Genomic DNA, 22703 nt, shown 5'->3' with positions numbered 1-22703 from the left:
CACCCCCACAGAAACCTCCTAAGTCCCACATCATTAAGACCCTTGGGACTGTCAGCTAAACTCTGGTCTCCTGGCCCGGTGGATACTGAGCTGCCTCTCACATGGGGCCTGTGGGTTTCCAGGGACAGAGGGGCAAGTGTCCTTCTTGCCTCTCACTCCTGAGTGGAGCACAGGCCACAGCCACCTTTCAGGGTATCGTTTGGTGGCTTCCGTGACTGGGCAGGTCTTTCTACAGTACATCTGTGTCTGAAACAATAAAGACTGGATCCAGCAGCACACACTTTCTCACTGAGTGGTTCCTCCTAGTGTATGAGCTTCATCCTCCGCAGGCACCCAGAGGGATGCCCCTACACGCCTTCCGCATATGCAAACGTCACCCATATAGTGTCACCCGATGCTATTGCTCAGAAGCAGAAGCATGAAAAGTTGGAAACTTTAGCTTGTCCAGTTCCTCAGCTCGGCTTCCTTACTTGTAAAGATGTCAGAGGACTTTCTGAAGATTCTGAGGTCATTGTTAGGACTGGAATAATATTAGGGTCATAAGTAAGGTATGGGGTCACTTACGGGCTCATAGGGGGGCATGAGGTAAATCCTAAGGGTCATTGGTAGGATCAAAATGAATCTCGGCATTACTGGCAGGTGTGAGGCCCAATCCCTGGGCTATGGGCAGGAGTGGTAGTAGGTTAAATCTGTAGATCCTGGGTGCAGCAGATTAGATCCCAGCTCACACTTTTGGGTGTAAATAGTTTTGGTATGGTGTCAACTTCTGTCCTTCACGTCCTGTCCCTCCAGGGAAGCCTGTCCCAGGATACTCCTCTGGCCCAATGGTCATACTGTCCCACAGGTCCCCTCTGGCTCAGGTCTACCTTCACTATTTTAGCCTGCTGTGACAGGATTGTCAGCCTCTGGAGCTATCTCCTGCTGGCTGGGTCAGTCCCAGAGGCATCCACTGGCCCCTGGGCCTCCTGACAGTTTGCCCAGCGTCAGACCGAAGTGAGGTTGAAGTAGTGATGGAGATGGGGTGGTGCTGACTGGTCCTCAGGTGGGACAGTATGTTCTAATCACAGTCATCCCGCTCTGAGGTAAACGGCTCATACCCGTCTCCAGATCAGTTCTCATGGTCAGATACGACCACGGTGTGGTTCCCCGTGTTCCTGAGTCTCCCTCTCCTGGGGTGCTCCTCCAAACACTGTGCTCCTGGCTGGGGTACATCAGGAAGGCGTGTGGACCTCTTCACTCTCTCCTCATGTGACAGACTCTGTCACATACTGCTCAGCTGGGACAAGACCTGCTGTCTCTGTTCACTTTTGCAGGAGCCCCATGGAGTGGCATCTTAATGAGACAGGGTAGAGGAGCCAGGGAAGAAACCTCATCCTTTCAGAGGGAGCTGGGCACAGCCAAGGCTCTTCTGAGCTTCAAAGATCCTGTCTCAGGCTTCCAAAGAGTTAACACCATCTGGAGGTCACTGAGGGGGCCCTGGTAAGGCCACTCCTGATACCCTCGGCCCTGGGGATGCCGATAGCCTGTGTACTTCCTTTTCCTCTTCTGTTTCCTCCAGCCTCCATCCTCTGTCAGCCCTTTGACCAGCACATGACTCTCACAAGCAGCTCAGAGAGAGCTATAGACCAGCAGGGGGCTCTCTCTAGCTCTCGAGCTCTGCGGCTGTAGAGCAGATGGTTCACAGAGGGTCTCTAGCATTCGTTTTGGTAAGATCAGGGTACAGAGGGCCCTGCTGAGGAGATGCCACCAGCATGGGGGCCTAAAGTGCGGGTTCCATAGTTGTCCCCAGACTGTCTGTGGCCCCCTAGTGGCTGAGGCAGATGCAGATTTCAGTGTGAAAGGATGGCCTAGGGCCAGAGAAGGGAAAGGTTGCTGAGGAGGTGGAGAGGGCCAGTGAGGTGTCTCAGTGGGTAAAGACTCTTGTCATTAAGCCTGATGGCTTCACATTGACCCCTGGAACACACATGGTAGGAGCAGACCTACACACATACACACACATAACCACCCTACACATATACACACACACCCAATATACACACATACACATACCATCTAATACATACACACATCCCATACACACACACATAACCCCCCACACTATCCTATATACACACTCATACACATACACACACCACCCAATACACACACACAGACACACAGACACACACACACACACCCCACACAAACACAGCCCTACTGTACGTCACAAATCACTTGATACACACATACAACCACACCATATACACGCACACACACACAGTCACATACTACTCCATATACATGTTCGCACACATCATCCAATACAATACACATACATATATATATACACACCATCCAATACACACATACACACCAACCCATGTACATATACAAACATAATCCTTCATATGCATCCACACACACATACTTATCACCCCCCCACACACACAATTACCACCCCCCCACAGTATAACAACAACAACAAAAGCTTGGACAGCTACATACACACACAGCACCTCACACACACACACATACCACCCCCTTCTCACATACAATATAGCAACAACAACAACAGCTTGGATAGCTTTGAGGTCAGTTAGGGTTCTGTGGCCCAAGCAACCCTTTGGGCTGTAGTCAAGTCAGAATTGTGTTCCATTGTGTCTCAAGGGTGGTAGCTGGCACTGTGCCTGGGTGGTGATCTGTGTTTGTGGCAGCAGAGAGCACACAGAGACTGGCTGAGACATGAATGCTAGGGTGCTAAGAGACATAAAAGTCCCTCGAGAAAATCTTTCTTCTTTACCATCCCATGGACCTGGTCTCCTAACCAGCTAGCTGCCTTGGGATTCTGTAGATTGTCCTGAAGCTGTTCGTATTTTAATGTTAATTCCACTTCCCCAAAAAGGGCAGCCTAGTCATATACTCATGAGGTGACTTCATCTGAACCCTCCCATCTTAATTAGTAAAATAAAGGAGAGCCAGTGACTGAGCAGGGTAAGGGAGGTGGAGAGAGAGGTCAGAGAACGAGGGAGAAGCGAGAGGTCTCAATATGGAAGTTCAGAAAGACGAGCTAGATCCAGGTAGGCTTAATTGGCATTAAAGAGCTATGAACATTAAGGATTTTATAGGTCTAGTATCTCATATAGAAGGGCAGTTTGTATCTTTGTCTATTTGATGTGATCTTGTGTTTTGATTGAGAATTGAACACATAAACCTGTATGAAAAGCTATCGGGCTATAGAGTATGTTGAACTTTGGGATAAAGAAACACCCTGGGAAGGAGACGGAAAACAGGCAGTGGAGAACCACCAGGGAAGGGAGTCGCACAGACAAAGTTAGACCGTGGTGGCTGCTCGGACCGAGAAACAGAGGTATGTGTGGCTCTGTACTAGAATCGGGCCCTTGGAGTGAGATCGAGGGGCCAATAAAGAGATAAGCATTTTTTATTTTTAATATTTACTGCAACAGGACCCATTTCTTGAGTGTCTTGGCCAGCTCGTGTGCCCACTGGGAGGAGTGACTGAGCACAGCATGTGAAGTTCTGGAGATTCTTCGCCTTCATTGCCACACCAGCACCTCTGAGGTCACCATTTGGGAACACTCCCTACAGCACCTCCTGGTGGGGTCTCTGGCTGATTGCTTCTGCCTTCCCTCTAGATTTAAGGCTCAGGACTTCCAGGAAGCAGACACCCACAACAGCAGAAATGCCTGGAGGGAGCCCCTGAAGGTAGTGCTGGGAATTCACTACTTTCTCAACCCACTGTGTCCTCAAAGAAATGGGGCTCAAGACACACAGAGGGACACCACACAGGCACAGGTCCTGAGATCATTAATAATTTACCTTCTCAGACAAGCTTTCTTTATTATATTGCTCTAGATGTCCTGGAACTCACTATGTAGACCAGGGTAGCCTTGAACTCACAGAGATCCATCTGCCTCTGTTGGGATTAAAAATATGTGCCATCACCCTGCCAGTGAGCTGACATAAAGCTTTCCTCCCTCAGGTTTTGATGGGCATTCCGAGTATAACAACAGGAAGCTAATACAGAACTCCCCTAGTGAGCACAGGGCACTGGGACTCTGGTGTCAACCCAGCGGTGTCTCCCTATCATACACTTTTCTTGACCTCCAGACATCAAAATGTGTGCTTGGTGTTCTGGGGATGTATATATAGTACATACAGCTCAGTGTGCAGGTCAGAGGGCAACATTTAGCAGGTTAGTTCTCCCCTTTTACCCATACTCAGAATAAAAGGCTATTTCCAAGTTTCTCAAGTTTTAAGAGTGGTGGCTATGCTCTTGCAGAGGACCCAAGTCTCCTTCCCAGGATCTGATGCAGCTCCGGAGGATCTGAAGCCTCTGGTCTCTGAGGGCACCTACACTCACACAAACATACCCCTGGCTCCCAACACACACACATAGTTGTATAAAATCTTTAGGGGCTGGAGAGACGGCTCATTAGTTAAGAGCACCTGCTCTTGCAGAAGACCTGGGTTCATATCCTGGACCCCCACATGCTGCTTACAGCGATCTCTAATGTCTATTTCACGGGAGCTGGTGCCCCCTGCTGGCCTCCACTGGTTCTGTATACTCATGTGTTGCGCTTGCGTGGAAGCAGGCAAAGCATTTTAAAATTAAAAATTAAAATCCGTTTGTTTTAAAATCACATTGTGTGTGTGTGTGTGTGTGTGTGTGTGTGTGTGTCCGTGGAAGCCAGAAGGACTGGATCTAGTGTTACAGGGAGTTGTGAGTTGCCCAACACATGTGCTGGAAACTGAACTGGGGTCTTCTGTAAGGGCAATATGTGGTACCTACCACTATCCAGTCCTGTAAAATAAATAAACCTTAAAAACAGTTAACTCATATATAAGAAGACACAAAGAGGACTATTTGGGGGAGAAGGAAACAGAATAAAAGGAAGGAGACGGTGCTTGTGAGGCAAGCATAGAGCTGGCTCTGGTGTTGTGGGTGCTGGTGAGACACCCCACTCCTTGCCTGCTGGTCAGGGCAGTGCTGAAGAGCGCCCCCTGGTGGTGTGGGTGTGGGAGACAGCTGGAAGGCTGATCAACTCAGCTATCACTCAGGCCCAGATCTAGAGCTTTGGGTTGACCTACTCCATCATCTACCCCATCTATGAACTGCTGGGGAACATGAAAGGACCCGTCCTGTGGATCCAAAGCTGCAGGGTCTCCATGACACAGGGCAACAGCAGCATATCTGAGAGTCGGCCCGGTGAGGATTGTGTTGATAGTGTAGTGACAGAGTTCAGCCCCAATGGGGTTCAGGTCCCAAAGCAGAGGTGTGTAGTCAGCAGGGGAAAGAGACTGACACCATCTGAGGATGAATCAGGATGGCTGTGTTTATTGGAAAAAAAAAAAGGCTACAGCTTTTATACGCCGTGGTTGTATAACAGCGTAGCCACAGGTAACACTGAGAGCAGACTTAATGATTTCAAGAGATGCGTGATCTTTTCACAGATTCTTTTTAAGCCATTTTGGCATCCAGAATGAAAGAGGCTCCCAACTTTATCGCAGGATTTTTCTTTAAAGCAAAAGCAGTACGTTCAGCAAGCAAGCATCTAAGTCCCTGTTTTTCTATAAGGTTCAGCAAGCCCACCAGGTGCCTTTTTACATGTCCTCCACGTTCTCAGCCTTTGCGGTCGGGAGGTGCAGGACACTGAGTTCTGAGAAACAAACTCATAAGAGAAATTTCCATTCCTCAAGGGGCACGAGGCAGGTTTGCACCGTGTAGCACATAAGCATTGAGCTGTTTTCTAGTTGTGTTCCCATGTGCTGAGTCTTACAATATGGCCGTCCTCCCCATACATCCTCCCAAAGGGAGGTCCTGACATCTCACTCTTTTTCCATGTGCCTGAGTCTTACAATATGGCCGTCCTCCCCATACATCCTTCCAAAGGGAGGTCCTGACATCTCACTCTTTTTCCAGTATCCTAATTCCTTCAGTGTACGCTCCTGTGTATGGCAGAGGGGCATCAAGCCAGTCTAGCTTAACAGAATCTGCTCCTCCTAGAGCCTTCCAGATCTTACCATTCATCCTGTAAGTCATATACCCAGGGAACCAATAGTGGGCGCTGTTCTATAATGAACTGAACTCTTGTCCTCAACTGCCAAGTCCTCAGACTCTGGCCCATTGTTTCTCTTTATTGTGTGCTTTCATTCCTGTACCCAAGAGTTTCTAGCATTATTTTTTATTTTTTAATTAATAAATCTTTGACTTCTCTAATTTTGGTGCAAATGGGGGCACACTGGGGAGAAACAGTTATTACGACATACGGTTCCAGGATGTTGGAGATCTCTTCCAAAGAATTATTTTGTTTAGAGAGGCTGCCGCTGTATATGAACACATCCTCTACCAAAGCCCATACAGAAATTCCCAAAGGAAAAAAGGATGAGAATCATCAGACAGAAGTAAAAGGATGCTGGAGAACTGTGGTCCTTGGTGCCGACATGCTGGAGCTGTGTCAAGCAGCAGTGGTCGCCATGTGGTCCATGCTAGTGAAACAGAAGCCAGAGGCCTCGAATCGGACCAGTGATTCACTGCAGTGGACATTTGCATGTAAAGATGTGTGGACGAAAGGCTGTGCTGTGGGACACGTTGTGACACACGACAGCTTCCAGGGCAAGACTTTGTTGTTGCTGTTTGTTTTTATTTTAATTTTATTTGAGGGGAGGTTGCGAGGGCGAAGGACAGACACAAATGGATGAAAGATGAGTGGGATTGGGGTGCATGCTGTGAAATTCTCAAAGAATCAATAAAAACTTTTAATAAAGGAAAAGAGGTAACCACAGGTGAACACCACATGCTTTCATACATGTGGAACCTAAACCTAAATACTGTACTATTTTTTAATCAAAAGACATGTGTAAGAGTTTTTGCATGCATGTATGTACATATGTATGTGTATATGTATGTGCATGCATGTGTATGTATGCATATGTATTGTGTGTGGATGTATATGTGTATATGTTACATATGTGTGTATGAGTATGTCTGTGTGTATGTGTTTATATGTATGTATGTGTGTATGTGTGCATGTATGTATGTGTGTGTATGTGCACCACATGTATCACAGGTCAAATCTCCTAGAACTAGACTTACTCATGCTTGTGAGCTGCTCTGTGAGTGTTGGGAGTCATGAGGGCCTTGGCAAGAGCAACAAGTGCTTTTCCCTGTTGAACCTTCTCTCTAGCCCTCCACTAATATTTTGTTATCCGGAAGGGGACCAGTATGAAAGTGGGAAGGGGCGAAGACAGACAGACAGACAGACAGGGAGAATATGCACAAAACACAACATGCACACAGGATAAAAATGTTGACACAGTATGTTAGTAAAGAAATCAACTGAATGATGGAGAAGATAAAGATCTAACCCAGATTTCTCTTCAGCCTGGGTCTGTTCACTGAAGCAGCCGAGACACTGGCTCAGCAGGGACATCTGTCAATGGACGCAGGGTAAAGACTGTGGCGCAGATGCAGAACTGAATATTATTCATCCACAAATAGAACAAGGTCCTGTCCTTAGCTGCAACATGGATGAAATGACTGTAGGGCATTACCCAAGTGAATTAAATTAGACACAGTATAAATACCAAGAGCTGGGCATGTCACCCATCGGGAAAGGCCTTGCCCAGCGTATACAGGACCCCGAGGTCCATCTCATCACAATAAAACAAACTCTAAACAAAACCAAACAGCATAAAAGTGGTCGGGGCCCAGGATAGAAAGAGTAATTTCTAAAGTACCAAAGCGTGTGTGTGTGTGTGTGTGTGTGTGTGTGTGTGTGTGTGTGTGTGTATGTGTGTGTGGTGAACTATAGGTAACAGCCATTGATTATTTCAGAATAGTAGAGAGAATATTTCCAGCTCAAAGAAGCTATAAGTGTTTGATGGTATGGATTTAGCCATTTAACCTAATCTGATAGCTGCACATTGTCTATATGCAATAATACCATACTAGCCAGGCATGGTACTGTATGTCTTTTTTTTAAAGATTTATTTATTTTATTTACACTGTGACTGTCACCAGAAAAGACCATCAGATTTCATTATAGATAGTTGTGAGTTGCTAGGATTTGAACTCAGGACCTCTGGAAGAGCAGTCAGTGACACACACAAACAAATTATTTTTTTTAAGAGAAAATAAACTGAACATGGTGGCATATGTGTTTAGTCTCAGCACAAAGAGGCAGTGACAGGAAGATCAATGTGACTTCAAGACCAACATGGTCTACACGGAGAGTTCCAGGGCAGCCAGAGCTATGTAGTAAGACTTGGCCTCAAAAACAAACAAACAAACACCTCATAAAACAAACAAAACAAAACAAACAAACAAACAAAAAAACCCCCAAAACCAAACAAAACTCACAAAAAAAGAGAAAATGAATGTTTAATTAAAATCTTTCTCTCTGCTGGGTGGTGGTAGCATGTGCCTTTAATTCCAGCCATGAGGCAAGCAGATCTCTGTGAGTTCCAGGCCATCCTGGTCTAGAGAGTGAGTTTTTGGGTAGAGTTATTGGATGGCCAGGGCTACACAGAGAAACCCTGCATGGAAAAACAAAACAACAAACAAACAAAACATCCCTTTATATGTTTTAAAATATTTTTATAGTTTTTAGTGCGCGTGCGTGTGTGTAAAGAAATTCTAGGAGGCACGTGTCTGTAAACCCAGGACGGAGGAAGCTCTAGGTAACTGACGATCGTAAACTTGAGGCCGGTGTGGGCTACAAACCAAATCACTGTCTCAAAAAGAAAAACGACGAACAATAAAGACAAAGACGATAGAGCACAAGAAAAGAAGAAAAGTAAATAGATTTTAAAAGGTGCAGCAGGGCTATTAAAGAGAACCTTGCTGGCAGGGGGTCGCCTATGCCGGCTCAGGAATTGCCTGTTAAGGGAGAAAGCCCAGGAGCCTCGTTTTCGCCAACCAAGTCCTGTGAAGGAGCAAGTTCTTGACTGATCCCAACAGGGAAAGGCCTCAGAAGTGCTATGGACAGTCCTGAGCGGACCTCCGGCTAAGCTTGATCCTTAGGAGGAAGTCATGTGCAGGGAACAGAGGGCAACAGGGGAGGCAACCGGCATCCCCTGAGCTCAGACCACACAAGGACTGCTCCCGGTTGGTCCACCAAGCTTGCTGTGCCTCATCAACAGCTTTAGTGGATGCCCTGGAAGGCAGTGTTAGGGCACCAGGGTCCCCAAACAGCCCTTGGGCCTAGGGATCTGTGTCTTCCCCAGAGTGGGCGCGGGCCTGGCGTAGCAGGAAGTAAGAGGGGGGGTGACAGGTGGCAGGAGAGGTGGCCATGGGCGCGCGGGGCAAGACGTTGGTGCCACTGCTGGTGGTTGCGGTGGCGGTGGTCTTACAGTCAACCTATTTGCAGGCAGATCCGGCGCATACCGCGGATCCCAAGAAACCCGGTGAGCTGCTCTTGGTGGTACTGTTGTGGGACGTGGGGGCAGTGACTGGCAGATGGGGAACTGAAGGTGAAGTTTATTCATTCTTTTCTCCCTTCCACCCAGAACTGCAGGACCTATTGTCAGGTAAGGTGCTCCGAACACGTTTCCTGCGTGGTGGGCCTGTGTCGGGGGTGCACTTCAAGTATTCCCCAGGATCGAGAACTCAACTGTGTTTGGTAGTAACGCACACCCCCCCTCCCGCCCCGGGGTGTGGGGTGTGGGGGCAGGTGCACACTGATCACGTGGGGAGTGTCCCAGCAGATCCTCAGAAGTCCCTCCCTTCCCTCGCCCTACAGCTAAACAGTGTCAGTGGGGGGTGGGAGGGGAAATCTGCTCCATCTGCTCCTCCTCACAGGGCCCTGCGGTCACAGGATCACCCATTCACGCATCGTGGGTGGCGATGATTCCGTGCTTGGCCGCTGGCCATGGCAAGGGAGCCTACGTGTATGGGGTAACCACTTATGTGGCGCAACCTTGCTCAACCGCCGCTGGGTGCTTACAGCGGCCCACTGCTTCCAAAAGTGAGTCTGGAGTCAAGCCGGGACAGCTGAGGGGTGGGAGGGTTCGTAATCCTGGCCCTGAATTTGGCATTTTAGTGTATCCTCAGGCATAGCTGTGATGGGTTAAATCGGTAAGATTTTACACTAATGCCCCTGGAGGGAACTCTCTTCCGGTTCTTCTAGAATGTTCTCTCGGGGCATTCTCATTCCCTTTGAGTGTTTTGACTGCTGGTCTTCCTTCTTCAAGTCCTCCCCAAACATCCCCATGCTAGTTCTCAGATTTACTCAGCTTCTTTGGGGACTAGCAAGGGCTCCCCAAGGCTCACCTCCTGTCTTTAGGACTGCTTAAACAGACGACAAGACTGTGCCCAGGAGCAAGGACTTTCCTCAGCCTGTCTGGACTCCGTGGCCCCTGTGGGAGACCTTTTTGGCCCAAATGGGAAGTTGTACGAAAGACAAGAAGTATAGTGTCACCCGAGTGGCCCAGCTGAGCTCAGGTGTCTTGAACTGTGCTCCCCTTCTCTGGCAGGGATAACAATTTTCTTCTTTCTTTCTTTTTTTCTTTCTTTCTTTTTTTTTTTAGGGATAACGATCCTTATGATTGGACAGTCCAGTTTGGTGAGCTGACCTCCAGGCCATCTCTCTGGAACCTGAAGGCCTATTCCAACCGTTACCAAATAGAAGACATCTTTCTGAGCCCCAAGTACAAGGACTTGTTTCCTAACGACATAGCTCTGCTGAAGCTGTCATCCCCTGTCACCTACAATAACTTCATCCAACCCATCTGCCTCCTGAACTCCACGCACAAGTTTGAGAAGCGAACTGACTGCTGGGTGACCGGCTGGGGGGCGATTGGAGAGGATGAGAGTGAGGCTGGGTACAGATGGGGGGAGGGACACCCTATTCTCTCACATCCACCTTCTCCCTCCCTCCCTGGGTTCTGAGGCCCCACAGAGCCCCTCTCGCTCACTCACTCGACATCTTGTTTATTTTTCTTACTTTTGCCTGCAAAGAGGGCAGGAGCCAGTCCTTTCCTTCCAGACAGGAACTCAGAGGTGTCAGGGAGTCTTGAAGGAGCGGGGGACCTGATAGGGCCTGTAGGATGACTTCCAGGACACTGCTTCTATGGTCTTCCCACTTCGGCAGGCACCAATCATAAATGAGCAGCAGGAAACCCTGCTCCATCCACCCCATTTCCAACTGTGCATTTCCCTCCAGTCTTGCCTCACCACAGAGACCCCTTTGGAGATCCATAAAGGATCTAATCACCTAAGCACCTGCCTGAAACTCAGCAGAAGCCCTTACACAAAGCCCCAACCCCCACCCCAGGAAGCACCAGGAACAGTTCCCATCTAGGTGCCCTAGGGCACCTGGGGCATGGCATGTCCCTTGGTGCCTGAAGTGACCCAGCTCAGTTCTCTCTGACCTGGTCTGTCTCTGCAATGTCCCCTAACAAGAGTAGTAGTAATAGATTCAGCTCCTCTCCTGCAAGTCATGTGCCCGGCATTGTTGCAAGCTTGGGGACCCCGGTGCATCAAGACAACTGCATACTTAAAAAAAAAACAAACAAACACGTCATATTATTATTATTATTATTATTATTATTATTATTATTTTGTATATGAGTGCTTTGCCTGCAGCTGTCTGTCTCAGATCCCCCCCTAGCTGCGGTCATAGACAGTTGTGAGCTATCATCCGGGTGCTGAAAAACCTTTGGAACCAGCTTCTAAGCCCAAGGGTGTCATTTTTAAGAAAAGGGACTTAAGTATTTGATTTGCTTTGCATGTGTGTGAGCATGTCTCAGTGATGTGCATGCATGTGTGTCTGTGTGTCTGTGTGTGTGTGTATGTATGTATACAGATGACCACAGAGGGCAGAAGAGGGTGTGGGCTCCCCAGGAGCTGAGGTTAGAGGTGTTTGTGAGCCTCTCGGTAATGTTAGGATCCTAACTCTAGTCCTCATGACCCAGAAAGTGTTCTTAGCTTCTGAGACATTTCTCCAGCCCCCTTTAGAGGCATAACATCTATTTATTTTGTCTTAAAAATATTTATTTTAAAAGAGGAAAGGGGCAGGCAGTGGTTGTACCTTTAATCCCAGCACTCAGGAGGCAGAGGCAGGCAGATCTCTGTGAGTCTGAGGCCAGCCTGGTCTACAGAGTGAGTTCCAGGACAGCCAGAGCTACACAGAGAAACCCTGTCTCGAAAACAAAACAGAACAAAACAGCAGTAACAACAAAAACATATGTGTGTTCATGGGCTTGTGTGCATGTATGTATGTATTTATGTATGTATGTATGTAACTACCGGAAGAGGCTAGTACAGGGCTTCAACTCCCTTGGAACTGGAGCTAGAGGTGGTCGCGAGCACCCGTGGGTACTGGGAACTGAACCTACATTCTCTGAAAGAGCTGTGAGTACTCGTCACCACCGACTGTCTCTCCTGCTCTATGTTCCGTATATGATGGGCGTGCAAGTTCATGCAGAGGCCCATGTGTGAAAGCTGTCCTCTCCTTTTACCATGTGGGCCTTGGGGATCAAAATTAGACTTGAGGGCAAGGGGCACTACCCACTGAGCCATCCTGCCTGTGTGTTTTTATGACCACTTTATAGCTGAGGAAATTTAAGAGCTTTATGGAAAATGTCCAAGGCCCTAGAACTAATAAAAGGAGTTTAGGCCAGGTTCCACGGCCACACAGCTGGAACTGGCAGGGAGAACAGGGAACGCAACGGTCAGTCTGCCTGTATGTTAGGAGACCACTTCCTTCTCCCAGAGGGGTGAGTCTAGGACCCGTTCCAGGCCCACTTTGCTGCCCACCTTCCAGGTGCAGAAGGGATGGTGATGGGGTCGTTGCCTTGAACCCCAGCTTCATTCTCAGTCTTCGTGCACGTGAGGCAGGCAGCACAGCCCTGGTGTGAATGCACCTCTGTTCACCCTGGAGCTGGGGGAACGTTTCCTTTGCTCTGCGCTGAGCTGGCACACTTCGAACAAGGCGCTCGGCTGAACTGTGCGTTTCAGCCTCCTTTTCGGTTAAGTAGATAACAATCTTGCTGGCTTGGCAGAGCCCTTCTGACGTCTCAGAGGACAGGAAGCAGCCATTGCGGCTCTTGTCATACTGTGCAGAGTTGACAATGCCTGGAGTTCACACCAGGAGCTGACAGTTCCTTAGTGTGTGCTAGTAATGGAGCTCTCCCTCAGAACTGCTCTTGAAATTAGCGTATCCTAATACCGTTGCATTCTAGAGTTGCTTTAGGGCTCTTGGCTCAGGCCTAAGGACATCCTAGAAGGAAAGATGTCTCTGCAGGACTTGGCTTGCTGCATTCACTCCTTCCCTTGTATATAATTTGGTTGCCAGCTCAGGCAGTGACTTCATGTGCATTCTACAGCCAGCCTCAGTGGACACCATTGACACCATTGACAATGCCTTTGTCTACTGAGTCCTGTGAAACTGTCACTTGCCCATGACGTTAGCAACTGGGAACCATTCATGGTGATGTCTCAGGCACAGTAGGTGCCCCAGGACACCCCTGTCCCCACACCCTAGGCTATCCCTTCCAGGAGAAGAGGATCCAGGGTTCTGTCTCTTCCGTCTTCCATCCCCCACACAGGTCTGCCAACTCCCAGCGTCCTCCAGGAAGTGCAGGTGGCTATCATCAACAGCAGTATGTGTAACCATCTGTACAAAAAGTCAGACTTCCGCATGAACATCTGGGGAGACATGGTTTGCGCTGGCACTCCTGAGGGTGGCAAGGACGCCTGCTTTGTAAGTGTCACCTCCCAACCACCATGATCTGGGCCCAGTACCCTGTCATTTATAGCTCAACTCCCACCCAATTGAGGTTTAATATAGGACCTCATTTTGTCTTGGGGTATAGACCATGGCCCCACTTTGCAGATGAAGAAACTGAGGGCCCACTGCTGTTACGACAAGGAGTAGGATATTCCCCCAGTCTGCCAGACCCACAGCACCCCCTTCTCCCCTAGCCTCTCTCCTGGTCCCACTTGTCACCCTGCAGATCAGGGTTACCTACGTTGCTCCTCAGGGTGACTCAGGAGGACCCTTGGTCTGCAACCAGGGTTTGGTGTGGTATCAGATTGGAGTCGTGAGCTGGGGCATAGGCTGTGGTCGGCCCAATCGCCCTGGAGTTTACACCAACATCAGTCATCACTACAACTGGATCCGGTCGACCATGATCCACAACGGAATATTCAGGCCTGACCCAGCCCCCCTGCTGCTGTTTCTTACTCTGGCCTGGCTACTCTGCTGAGGCCTGCCTGAGCAGTCCACCTATGGGGCCAGGGTGTGTTTCTTTTGTATCATGTTTGCTAATAAACATGTTGATATTTTCCCATCTTCCCTTTAACTTGGATGGCCACCCGCTGAGGCCCATCCGTTTCTCTCAATCCGAAACCTCTATCTAACCCCTACAATCTTGACCCACCGGCATTAGCTGAGTTTTGGTTGCAAACAGTAGCGTCCTCTCGGTTTAATGCAATTACAAAAGTCACTATTTGTGGCTGGGTGTGGTGGCATGCACCTATAACTTCAGAACGTGAGATACCGAGGCAGGAGGATCATGCGTCCTCTGCAAAGACCAGCACCCAGGAGAGTGAGTGGGTGTGGTCCCTACTCCTAACAGCATAGTCTGGGTTCCCTCAGTACACTGAACGGGAGCTCCACAACCACGTGGTGGCTCCCAGCCATCTGTAATGGGATTTGACTCCCTCTTCTATATGCAGGCATAAAGACAAATAGAACACTCATACGAAATAAAATGCATGATACATAAATGATCAAAAAAATGGTGAAAGGGGGCTGGGGAAAAGTCTTCCTGCTTTCTTTTTGAGACATGTTCTGAGGTTCTCTGGTGACCTCTCCTTTCTGGCTCTGGAATCGCAGCACCCACAAGCCTCACCTTTTGTTGATGAGGGACCAGTATATAGTGTACCTGGCAGTGCACCAACACAGGATGAACCCTCCGACTCCTCAGGACCTGATCATGTCTCACAGCACTGGAGCTGAGGCTCTGGGGTAGTGTGTGATCAAGTCTTCTGGGGCAAAGCCAAGGAATTCCACCTTCTGTACTGCAGTGTCTAAGAACCAAAGAAGATGGAAGAACATGGACTGAAGTCTCTAGGACATTCTAGGAGGTTCCCTGGCTAGGCAACCTCACTCTGACCCACCAACTATCCATATTTAAACCAGGGCCTGAGGTCATGGGTAAAGCAGAAGTCCCCGCTGTGCGACCACGGAGTAGACTCCTGCATGTCCATCACTGACCATCAGGGGGCAGCCATGGGCCAGGCTTCTGTTTTTGCATCGTCTCTGGAAAAGTTGGTGAGGGCACAGGAGCTGATTGGAAAAGAGGCAGATGGTGGCTGGGGGGGGGGGCGGGGGGGGGAGGGAACATGTCAAAACAAAAATGCAGGTCACAGCGACCGATGTGCACAGGACCCCTATGTGCATGGTCAGGAGCCAATGTTGTGCCGCCGGACCACGGAGAAGGGCAGCCAGCAAAACGTAGCTTTTCTAACTAGAGAAGTTTATGGGAAGCAGAGAGCTGGGGCCTAGGGGTGAGATGGAGAGGGCAGGACCTACGATGGTAAAGGTGGTGGTCTGAACGGGGGCAGATGTCTAAGGGACCCTCAGTGGATGGGAACGCCGAAGTTCCCTTGAAGAGGGCAGTGTTTGTTCATTTTAAAGAGATCTATCTATCCTGTTAATTTTTATTAAGTGCGTGCAAGTGTCTCCATGTGGGGCTATGTGCATTGGAGGACAATTGCATGCAGAAGCCAGGAGAGGGTACTGGATCTCCAGGGCCTGGAGTTACAGGCAGTTTTTAGGTACTAGTATCTGATGGGAGGGTTGGGAAGAGCAGTGGTGGTCTTAACCACGAGGCTGTCTCTCTAGTCCCTCACTGGAGAAATGTTTATGGGACCGCAGTAAAAGAGTAGGTAAAACAGGCACACACATGTGTTGACAATAGACCACAAAGAACCTTATTTTAAAACGATTATTTGGTATATGCACATTTTACCATTTAAGACTATTTATGTGTATATGTGTGTGTCTGTGTGGGTTCCTGGGGAGGTCAGGAGGAGGTGCCAGATCCTCTGCAGCTTGTGAGACACTGATGTGGGTGCTGGGGACAGAACTCTGACCCTCTGGCAGGGCAGCAAGAATTCCAACCCCCTTTCACCATTTAAAAAATTGTTGATTTGTGTATTGTATATTTTACTGTGTGCAAGTGTTCGGCTTGCATGTATGCCTGCTGGCCAGAAGAGGGCGCCAGATCCCATTACAGATGGTTGTGAGCCACCACTTGGTGGGAATTGAACTCAGGACCTCTGGAAAACAATACCTAACATGGTGAAGAATGGGACATGGACCAATATTAATTCTTTGTCTCCTATTAATAAACTACCACATTTCCATAAGAGCAGAGCGTGCTGTGTGCACAGTAACAACCATTGCAGTTAATCGCATACAATAGTCTTGAATCTGAGCCCAGGCAATGGCCTTGTGTGGTACCATGGCACATGCAGGACCCAACCCACATTGTGCGTTTGGAACTGAGGCTGCAGCGAGGTCCCAGGATATAACATGGACATGTGCCACCAGAAGCACCACACCTTCATTACGAACCTGTTTAGTCAACACACTCTCAGAAGATTTTTACGGGTAGCACCCCCCACTCTCACGTTTAGTTCCGAGACCCCACTGTTTTGCAAGCTTCGAGGCGGGTGCTTGAATGTGCTAAGCACTGTTCCTTGATACCCCTTTGTTCCTAGTTTCCTGTGAGTGATCCTGGGCAGGTTGAGAGAAAGGTGAGTTTAGGGGCTTGTCCTGAGGATTGGAGATCCAGTTGGGATAAAAACAGATTAGAAGAAAAATGTCAGAACCTAGAATCATGTTCCCAAGCATCCCAGCGGCTGGAGCAATGTCTTCAGAGCACCTTTTGTCTTATCGTCAGCTGGGCTTCAAGACCAAGTACCCAGACTCCCACACTCCAGGGTGGAGGTGAGCCCATCCCATCTCTTAGAGCCCAGCTCTGACCCAAATGCGCTCTTCCATTTCACATTTTGAACTGGTCAGAGGATTGCTTGTAGGAATCAGTTCTTTCTGTCTATCGTGTGGGTCCTGGGTATAGAACTCAGGTTGGCAGTCTTGGTGGCAAGCACCACAGTCTACTGAGCCATTCTACTGACCCACAGATAAAACTTTAATTCTGTTAATGATAAGACAATGTATGTGATTGGCACCTTAGTTTTTTTTTTTTTTTTTTTAAGATTTATTTAATTATGTATACAGTATTCTGCCTGCATGTATGCCAACAGGCCAGAAGAGGGCATCAGATCCCATTACAGATGGTTGTGAGCCACCATGTGGTAGCTGGGAATTGAACTCAGGACCTCTGGAAGAGCAGTCAGTGGTCTTTAACCTCTCCAGCCCTCACCTTGGTTTACTAATACAGCGTTTTAAAGAGTTTTCTGGGTCAGAGTATAGCAAAAATGCTTAGTATATAGAGAGGTACCCAGTAGGGATTTCAGGGAAGGTTGCTAGGTTCTTCAGTAATATAAAATAATATAAAAATAACTCGCCTCCCGATCTTGGTTGCTTCTCAGCGTCTTTTTCTGGCAGCACCGATATGTCTATGCACAAGGACAGCCTCTGTCTCTCTGTACAGATATGTCATTTGGCTTCTGCTCCTTTGCCCTCCCCTCCCATCAGTCTTGTCTGCTTCCTCTGGTACCAGGGATCAGCTGGGGATATGTGGAAGAGCCAGCTTCCTTCTTGGCCCCAGGAATCACACCCTGGCCAGAATTTTCCAAGACCAGAGCCAGGGACCCGAGATCTAGCCTCCCAGTGAGGACAGAAGCTTCCTGTAGTTGACTGTCATGGGGCCGTGGATATGGCTCTGAGTGTGCTGCAGACAGAGACCCAGTTACCCAGAGTGTCCAGAGGAGTCTCTTCTATCCCTATATCAGGAGTGGAGGAAGACCAGAGCCGCGTGTTACAACCACCTCCTACCATACGGACTCAGCTGGCCAAGGCCCACCTCTGTTGAAGGAGAAGGCCCCATTGTTCCATCCCTGGCACTGTGCAGCCTGGGTTGTGCCCAGGGCAGTTGATAAATGCCCAGTAAATCCCCCTTTGGGGGAGTCCTGATCCTGAGGGACAAAAGGCCTGTGTTGAGCATTCCTTAGTGTAGGCTTAGGGCCAACGCTGTAACTGAGGGGTTACAGAGAAAGACTCTTTTGAGATTGGACCCCCCCATACCTCCTGTGCATGTGAGGACTATATCTGTTCAATGTGGGCGTAGCTGGGCAAGTGTGTATTTTCACGTGTAGGTGTATGAATGTGTGACAGCCATTACTACATATCAACACCATGAAAATGTTCCTTCCGTGTGTGGCTGGGCACGTCCCACAATGCCCTCTGGTCAGGCTAGTCACAATCTATTCCTTACCCTCCACTCAAAGGGTACTTCCTTGAACCTCAGCCGGCCAGACCCTCCTTTTGACATCTGAATTGACAACAAGCCCACAAAAGTGCCCTGGGCTGGGTTGGGACAGAACACAAGCCCCCATTGTGTTCCCTTCCAAGCCCCCAGCTCCAAGAGTGTGTCTGCCAAGAGCTTAGGCCCTTCCGCCTCCACCTTCCCAAGGATCTTCCTGGGGCATCAGGAGGGGATCTGTCGCCCTGTCCCCAGCCAAGCCTACACCGTGTCTTCAGGGCAGAGGTGTAAGGAGGGCTGTGAGGGAGAAGGAAGTAGGTCCATCAATGGAGTTCAACAGTCTATGAGCCTCCTTAGGGAGACAGTGCAGGTATAGGGGTCAGAGAGCCTCTTCTTAGCCCCATTAAAGGTAGCCATTGAAGACAATCCCCTATACTCTTTTGTCCAGCCAACCAGGGACGAAGTTGCAATTGCTCCAGGGTAAGGAGTCCACACAGGGTCAGCAGACTGTGTGAGAGCAGATAGCACTGCCATCTGCTTTGTGAGCCAGAAGCAGGGCAGATAGCAGGCGAGTGCTCCCAACCTCTGGACAAAGAAGGCATAAAGATTAGAGAAATCTATTCTTTTTCTTCTTCTGGCAGGTGTGGTGGTGCAGATCTTTAATCCCAGCACTGGGGAGGCAGAGGCAGACAGATCTCTGGGAGTAGGAAGCTAGCCTGGTCTATATAGTGAGTTTTAGGCCATCCAGGGCTACGTAGAAAGACCCTGTATTCAAAAGGGGAAAGATTTATTTTTAATTACGTGTGCAGGTACATGCATGTGCGCATGTCCAAGCAGGGATGGCGGGTTATAGTCATGTGAGTATAGACATTCTTGGAAGTCAGAAGAAACCATCTAACCTCCAGGAGCTAGGATTGTAAGTGATATGACCACCAGATGTGACTGCTGGGAACCAAATCTGGTTCTCTGTAAGAGCAGCCCATGTTCTCAAGTGCTGACTCACCGACCACTCCTACCCTAAAAATTATCACAAAAATAGTTTTTCTTCTGCCTTTTCACTTTGTTGATGATTATGACACACGGAAATCATTCTCAGCTCAGAAACACACGGCAGGTTAGTGTCTTTAACTTCCCCACCCTTTGTATAGATTAGCTCCTGGCTCAGGAAATGGAGGTCCCACCCCATTCTGTAGCCCATTCCTCATCCCTGTGAGACCAGTGCCTCTAGTTCCTGGCAGGGCCTTTTTGTTTTTTCAGCCCTTCGTAACACAGGAGGACGTCCAGACACATTGACCTTCTCTCAATCCGTTCACCAAGGAGGGAGGCAGTGCATGAAGAATCACGCTCCCTCTCACGACTCCCCAGTGCTCTGGGGCAGGGGCTCACCATGGTAGTGGCCTTCTGTTACCCTAGAGACATGCATCTGTCATGTCTAGGCTTTTGTCCTTTCCCAATAATGACCTTGACCTGCACGGCACAGATATCTGGTACTTGGGTGGAAAATCTCTGTGGACTCTCACAGCAACACTGGGGGCAGATTCTGTGATTTTTTTCCCCCAGATATAACAGATGAAAGGCTCGAAGCAGAGCAGAGACCCAGTTCGTCCATCACATCCCTCATGAAGCCGGGCTTTGCATCAAGTTTGGCCTCCATACTGTACCAACATTCATGACCTTGTACTATTTCCAGAAGCCCTGCTCTCTGTCCCAGGTGGGGTACTAAATAGCCTTTATCTCCTCCATCATTATCCATTACCCCTCTCCATCCCATTTTCTCAGACCATTCCAATGGGGTGCTTTTCAGTCACCAATTTGAAGTCTTGACAAACATGTCTTTGGGTTCCTTTCATGGGTCTTCCTTCAAGGAGGGGCTGGGAAGGGGAAGATAGAGGACAAACAGAAGTATAGCAGACAGAAGGAAGCTACCCAGGACCCAAACCCTGGAGAATATCATCATCTAGATAAAGAAGGGGCCTTTGGAGTTTGAGAAGGGGCTAAGGGGATGGTTCAGTTGGTAAAACACCTGTCATCAAGCAGTAAGGGTCTGAATTTGATTTCTAGAACCCACACAAAAAAGGTTGGGTGCTGCAGTGCATGCAGGGAAGGGTCTTGGAGCCTGTTGACAAGCCAGTCCAACAGAGTCAGTGAGCTGTAGGTCTAGTGAGAGATGGTCTCAAAACATAGAAATAAGGGGCTAGAGAGGGGCCCCAGCAACTTACAACTCCAGTTCCAGGGGATCTGATGCCTTCTTCTGGCCTCCACGGGTACCAGGCATCAAAGTAGTGTATAAACATATAAGCAGGAAAAACACCCATGTATGAATTTTTTAATTAAAAAAAAAGAGGAAAATCCCAGTTGTGGAAAACTAGGCATTTGGGAAGCAGAGAAAGATCTCTATGGCTTCGAGGTAAATCTAGTCTATGAAGAGAGGTCCTGGCTAGTCAGGGTCATAATACACAGATCCTATCAAAGGAGGAGGAGGAAGAGGAGAAAGAAAAAGAAGACATTTGATGCCCATCAACACGTGCACACACATTCATATACCCCCAACTCCACATGTGCACACTGCCCATACACAGTAACTTGACAAATATATGGGTGGCCTAGGTTCAATCCCCAGTAATACATACACACACACACACACACACACACACACACACAGGCACACACACATGCACACACACACATACACACACACATACACACACACACACATACACACACATACACACACATACATACACACATACACACACACACACGCACACACATGCACACCTCAGCCTGGTCCTAGGTGCTGCCATATGGATTGGACAAGAGATTTTAAAAGCCCCTCTGCCTTTTATCATGGCTCCGTTATGTCTTGGGTGCCTCTGTCTCTCGTGACCTCTGAGTCATTTCCCACTATTCATCTTTACTATACCTAAATGCAGCATAGGAGATACCCCCACAGGTCAAGCAACGATTATCAAATGCCTCTTGTTTGTTCTTTAAGAAGGGTAGAAAGAGCAAGACTTGTCTCTGGGTCTCCGAGGTTGGCAGGGAGCTTGCCGGGGCTCTGGAAAGTATGCCAGACCAAGAACCTGCCTAGGCCCCTCAATAAGAGGCCCGGGGCCTGCTCTGTGGTGTCTGTAAGATCAGTACTTCTGCTCCTCAGAGGGTTGAAATCTGCCAGGCTGGGCTGGGGAAGGGCTCTCAGCAAACCTCTTCAACTTCTCAAGTCAGGTTCTGAGGTGACAACGGAAATAAATGCCCATCACTGTCACCAGCCCTGTTGACGTAGTCTGCAGTGCCAAGTCGGCAAACACAGTGTGTCCGGGAGCTTCCCCATAGGGCTTTGAGAACTCCCCCAGGAAGAGACCCCCCACCAGCTTCTTCCTGTCTCTCTGGTGGCCTGTGGCTCCTTCCTTCTGGACAGGGGCCCAAGAGACTCCAGGAGCATATAAGGGGAGGGAAAGAGGTCCAGGCACAAGAACACCAAGGCAGATCCTCCGAGCCAGGTAAGGTGTGTGGCTCCCAGGGGTGGACATGGCAAAGTACAGTTGGTTCCCTGTCTAGGAGTTGGGTGGTCTTTGCTCTTTCCCTCAGATGTTCCAGCTGGAGACCATGCTGCCATTACTGATTCTTGTCTTCTTGGGGATCCCTGCCGTTTCGACACAGGGTGAGTCAAGTCTCAAGTCTGCCTCTCTCTCTAGCCAACCTAGGAGAAATGGGGACTGCTCCCGGCCTTTGCCAGAGACTACATATTGTCACAGGACTGTCCTTCCTGGCTTCAAGGGAGGGAAGACAGGTCCTCAACATGGCTGAGTGGGTTTTCTCCCTTTGGGATTTTTATCCACACAGATTATTACGGTTCACAAACTGGAAAACATTTCTGTATTGTGGCACCTGAAGGAAAGAATGTAACGGGAATTAAGGTATCTCTCAAGGGGAACATAATTAATAGGTAAGTAGACTGAAGGTCATGACCCCTACCACTCGGTCCCAGTTCTTCCAATGGCTTCAGGAACCCATGTAGATGGCTCACTTAGATTCTTTCCATGAGATTCCCATTAGCCTTCCAATGGCTCGTTAAAGTCATTTGATTAACAGAGTCACAGAGCCAAACCTTTGGCTTGTCCCTGTCTCCAGCCACCTCTCCTGCACACAGGCCTATCCTGACAGGATCCATTTGTAAAATCTTACTGCTGCCTCTTGGGTTGATCAAAGAAGGTTGGAGGTACTTCTTCTTACCAAAGTCAACCACGAAAGGCCCCTCAGGTCCCAAACTTGAAAGCAAAATCTAGTCTGTTAGGTTAGAGTCT

The 22703-nt window shown here is 48.8% G+C and overlaps 1 protein-coding gene across 1 annotated transcript; it reads left to right on the top strand.

Moving 5' to 3' along the window:
• Window positions 1-9290: 9290 nt before the first annotated feature.
• On the top strand, window positions 9291-14208 carry LOC308440282 (testisin-like; the record flags this gene model as incomplete). Its single annotated transcript, XM_080942300.1, has 5 exons — window positions 9291-9405; window positions 9749-9965; window positions 10528-10811; window positions 13549-13703; window positions 13984-14208. The coding sequence occupies 5 exons, from the start codon at window positions 9291-9293 to the stop codon at window positions 14206-14208; spliced, it is 996 nt and encodes a 331-aa protein (XP_080798426.1).
• Window positions 14209-22703: the final 8495 nt, after the last annotated feature.

Source organism: Micromys minutus (assembly GCF_963924665.1).
Source record: "Micromys minutus genome assembly, chromosome: 31".
NCBI lineage: Eukaryota > Metazoa > Chordata > Mammalia > Rodentia > Muridae > Micromys > Micromys minutus.
This window is presented reverse-complemented; position numbering and strand designations above follow the sequence as displayed.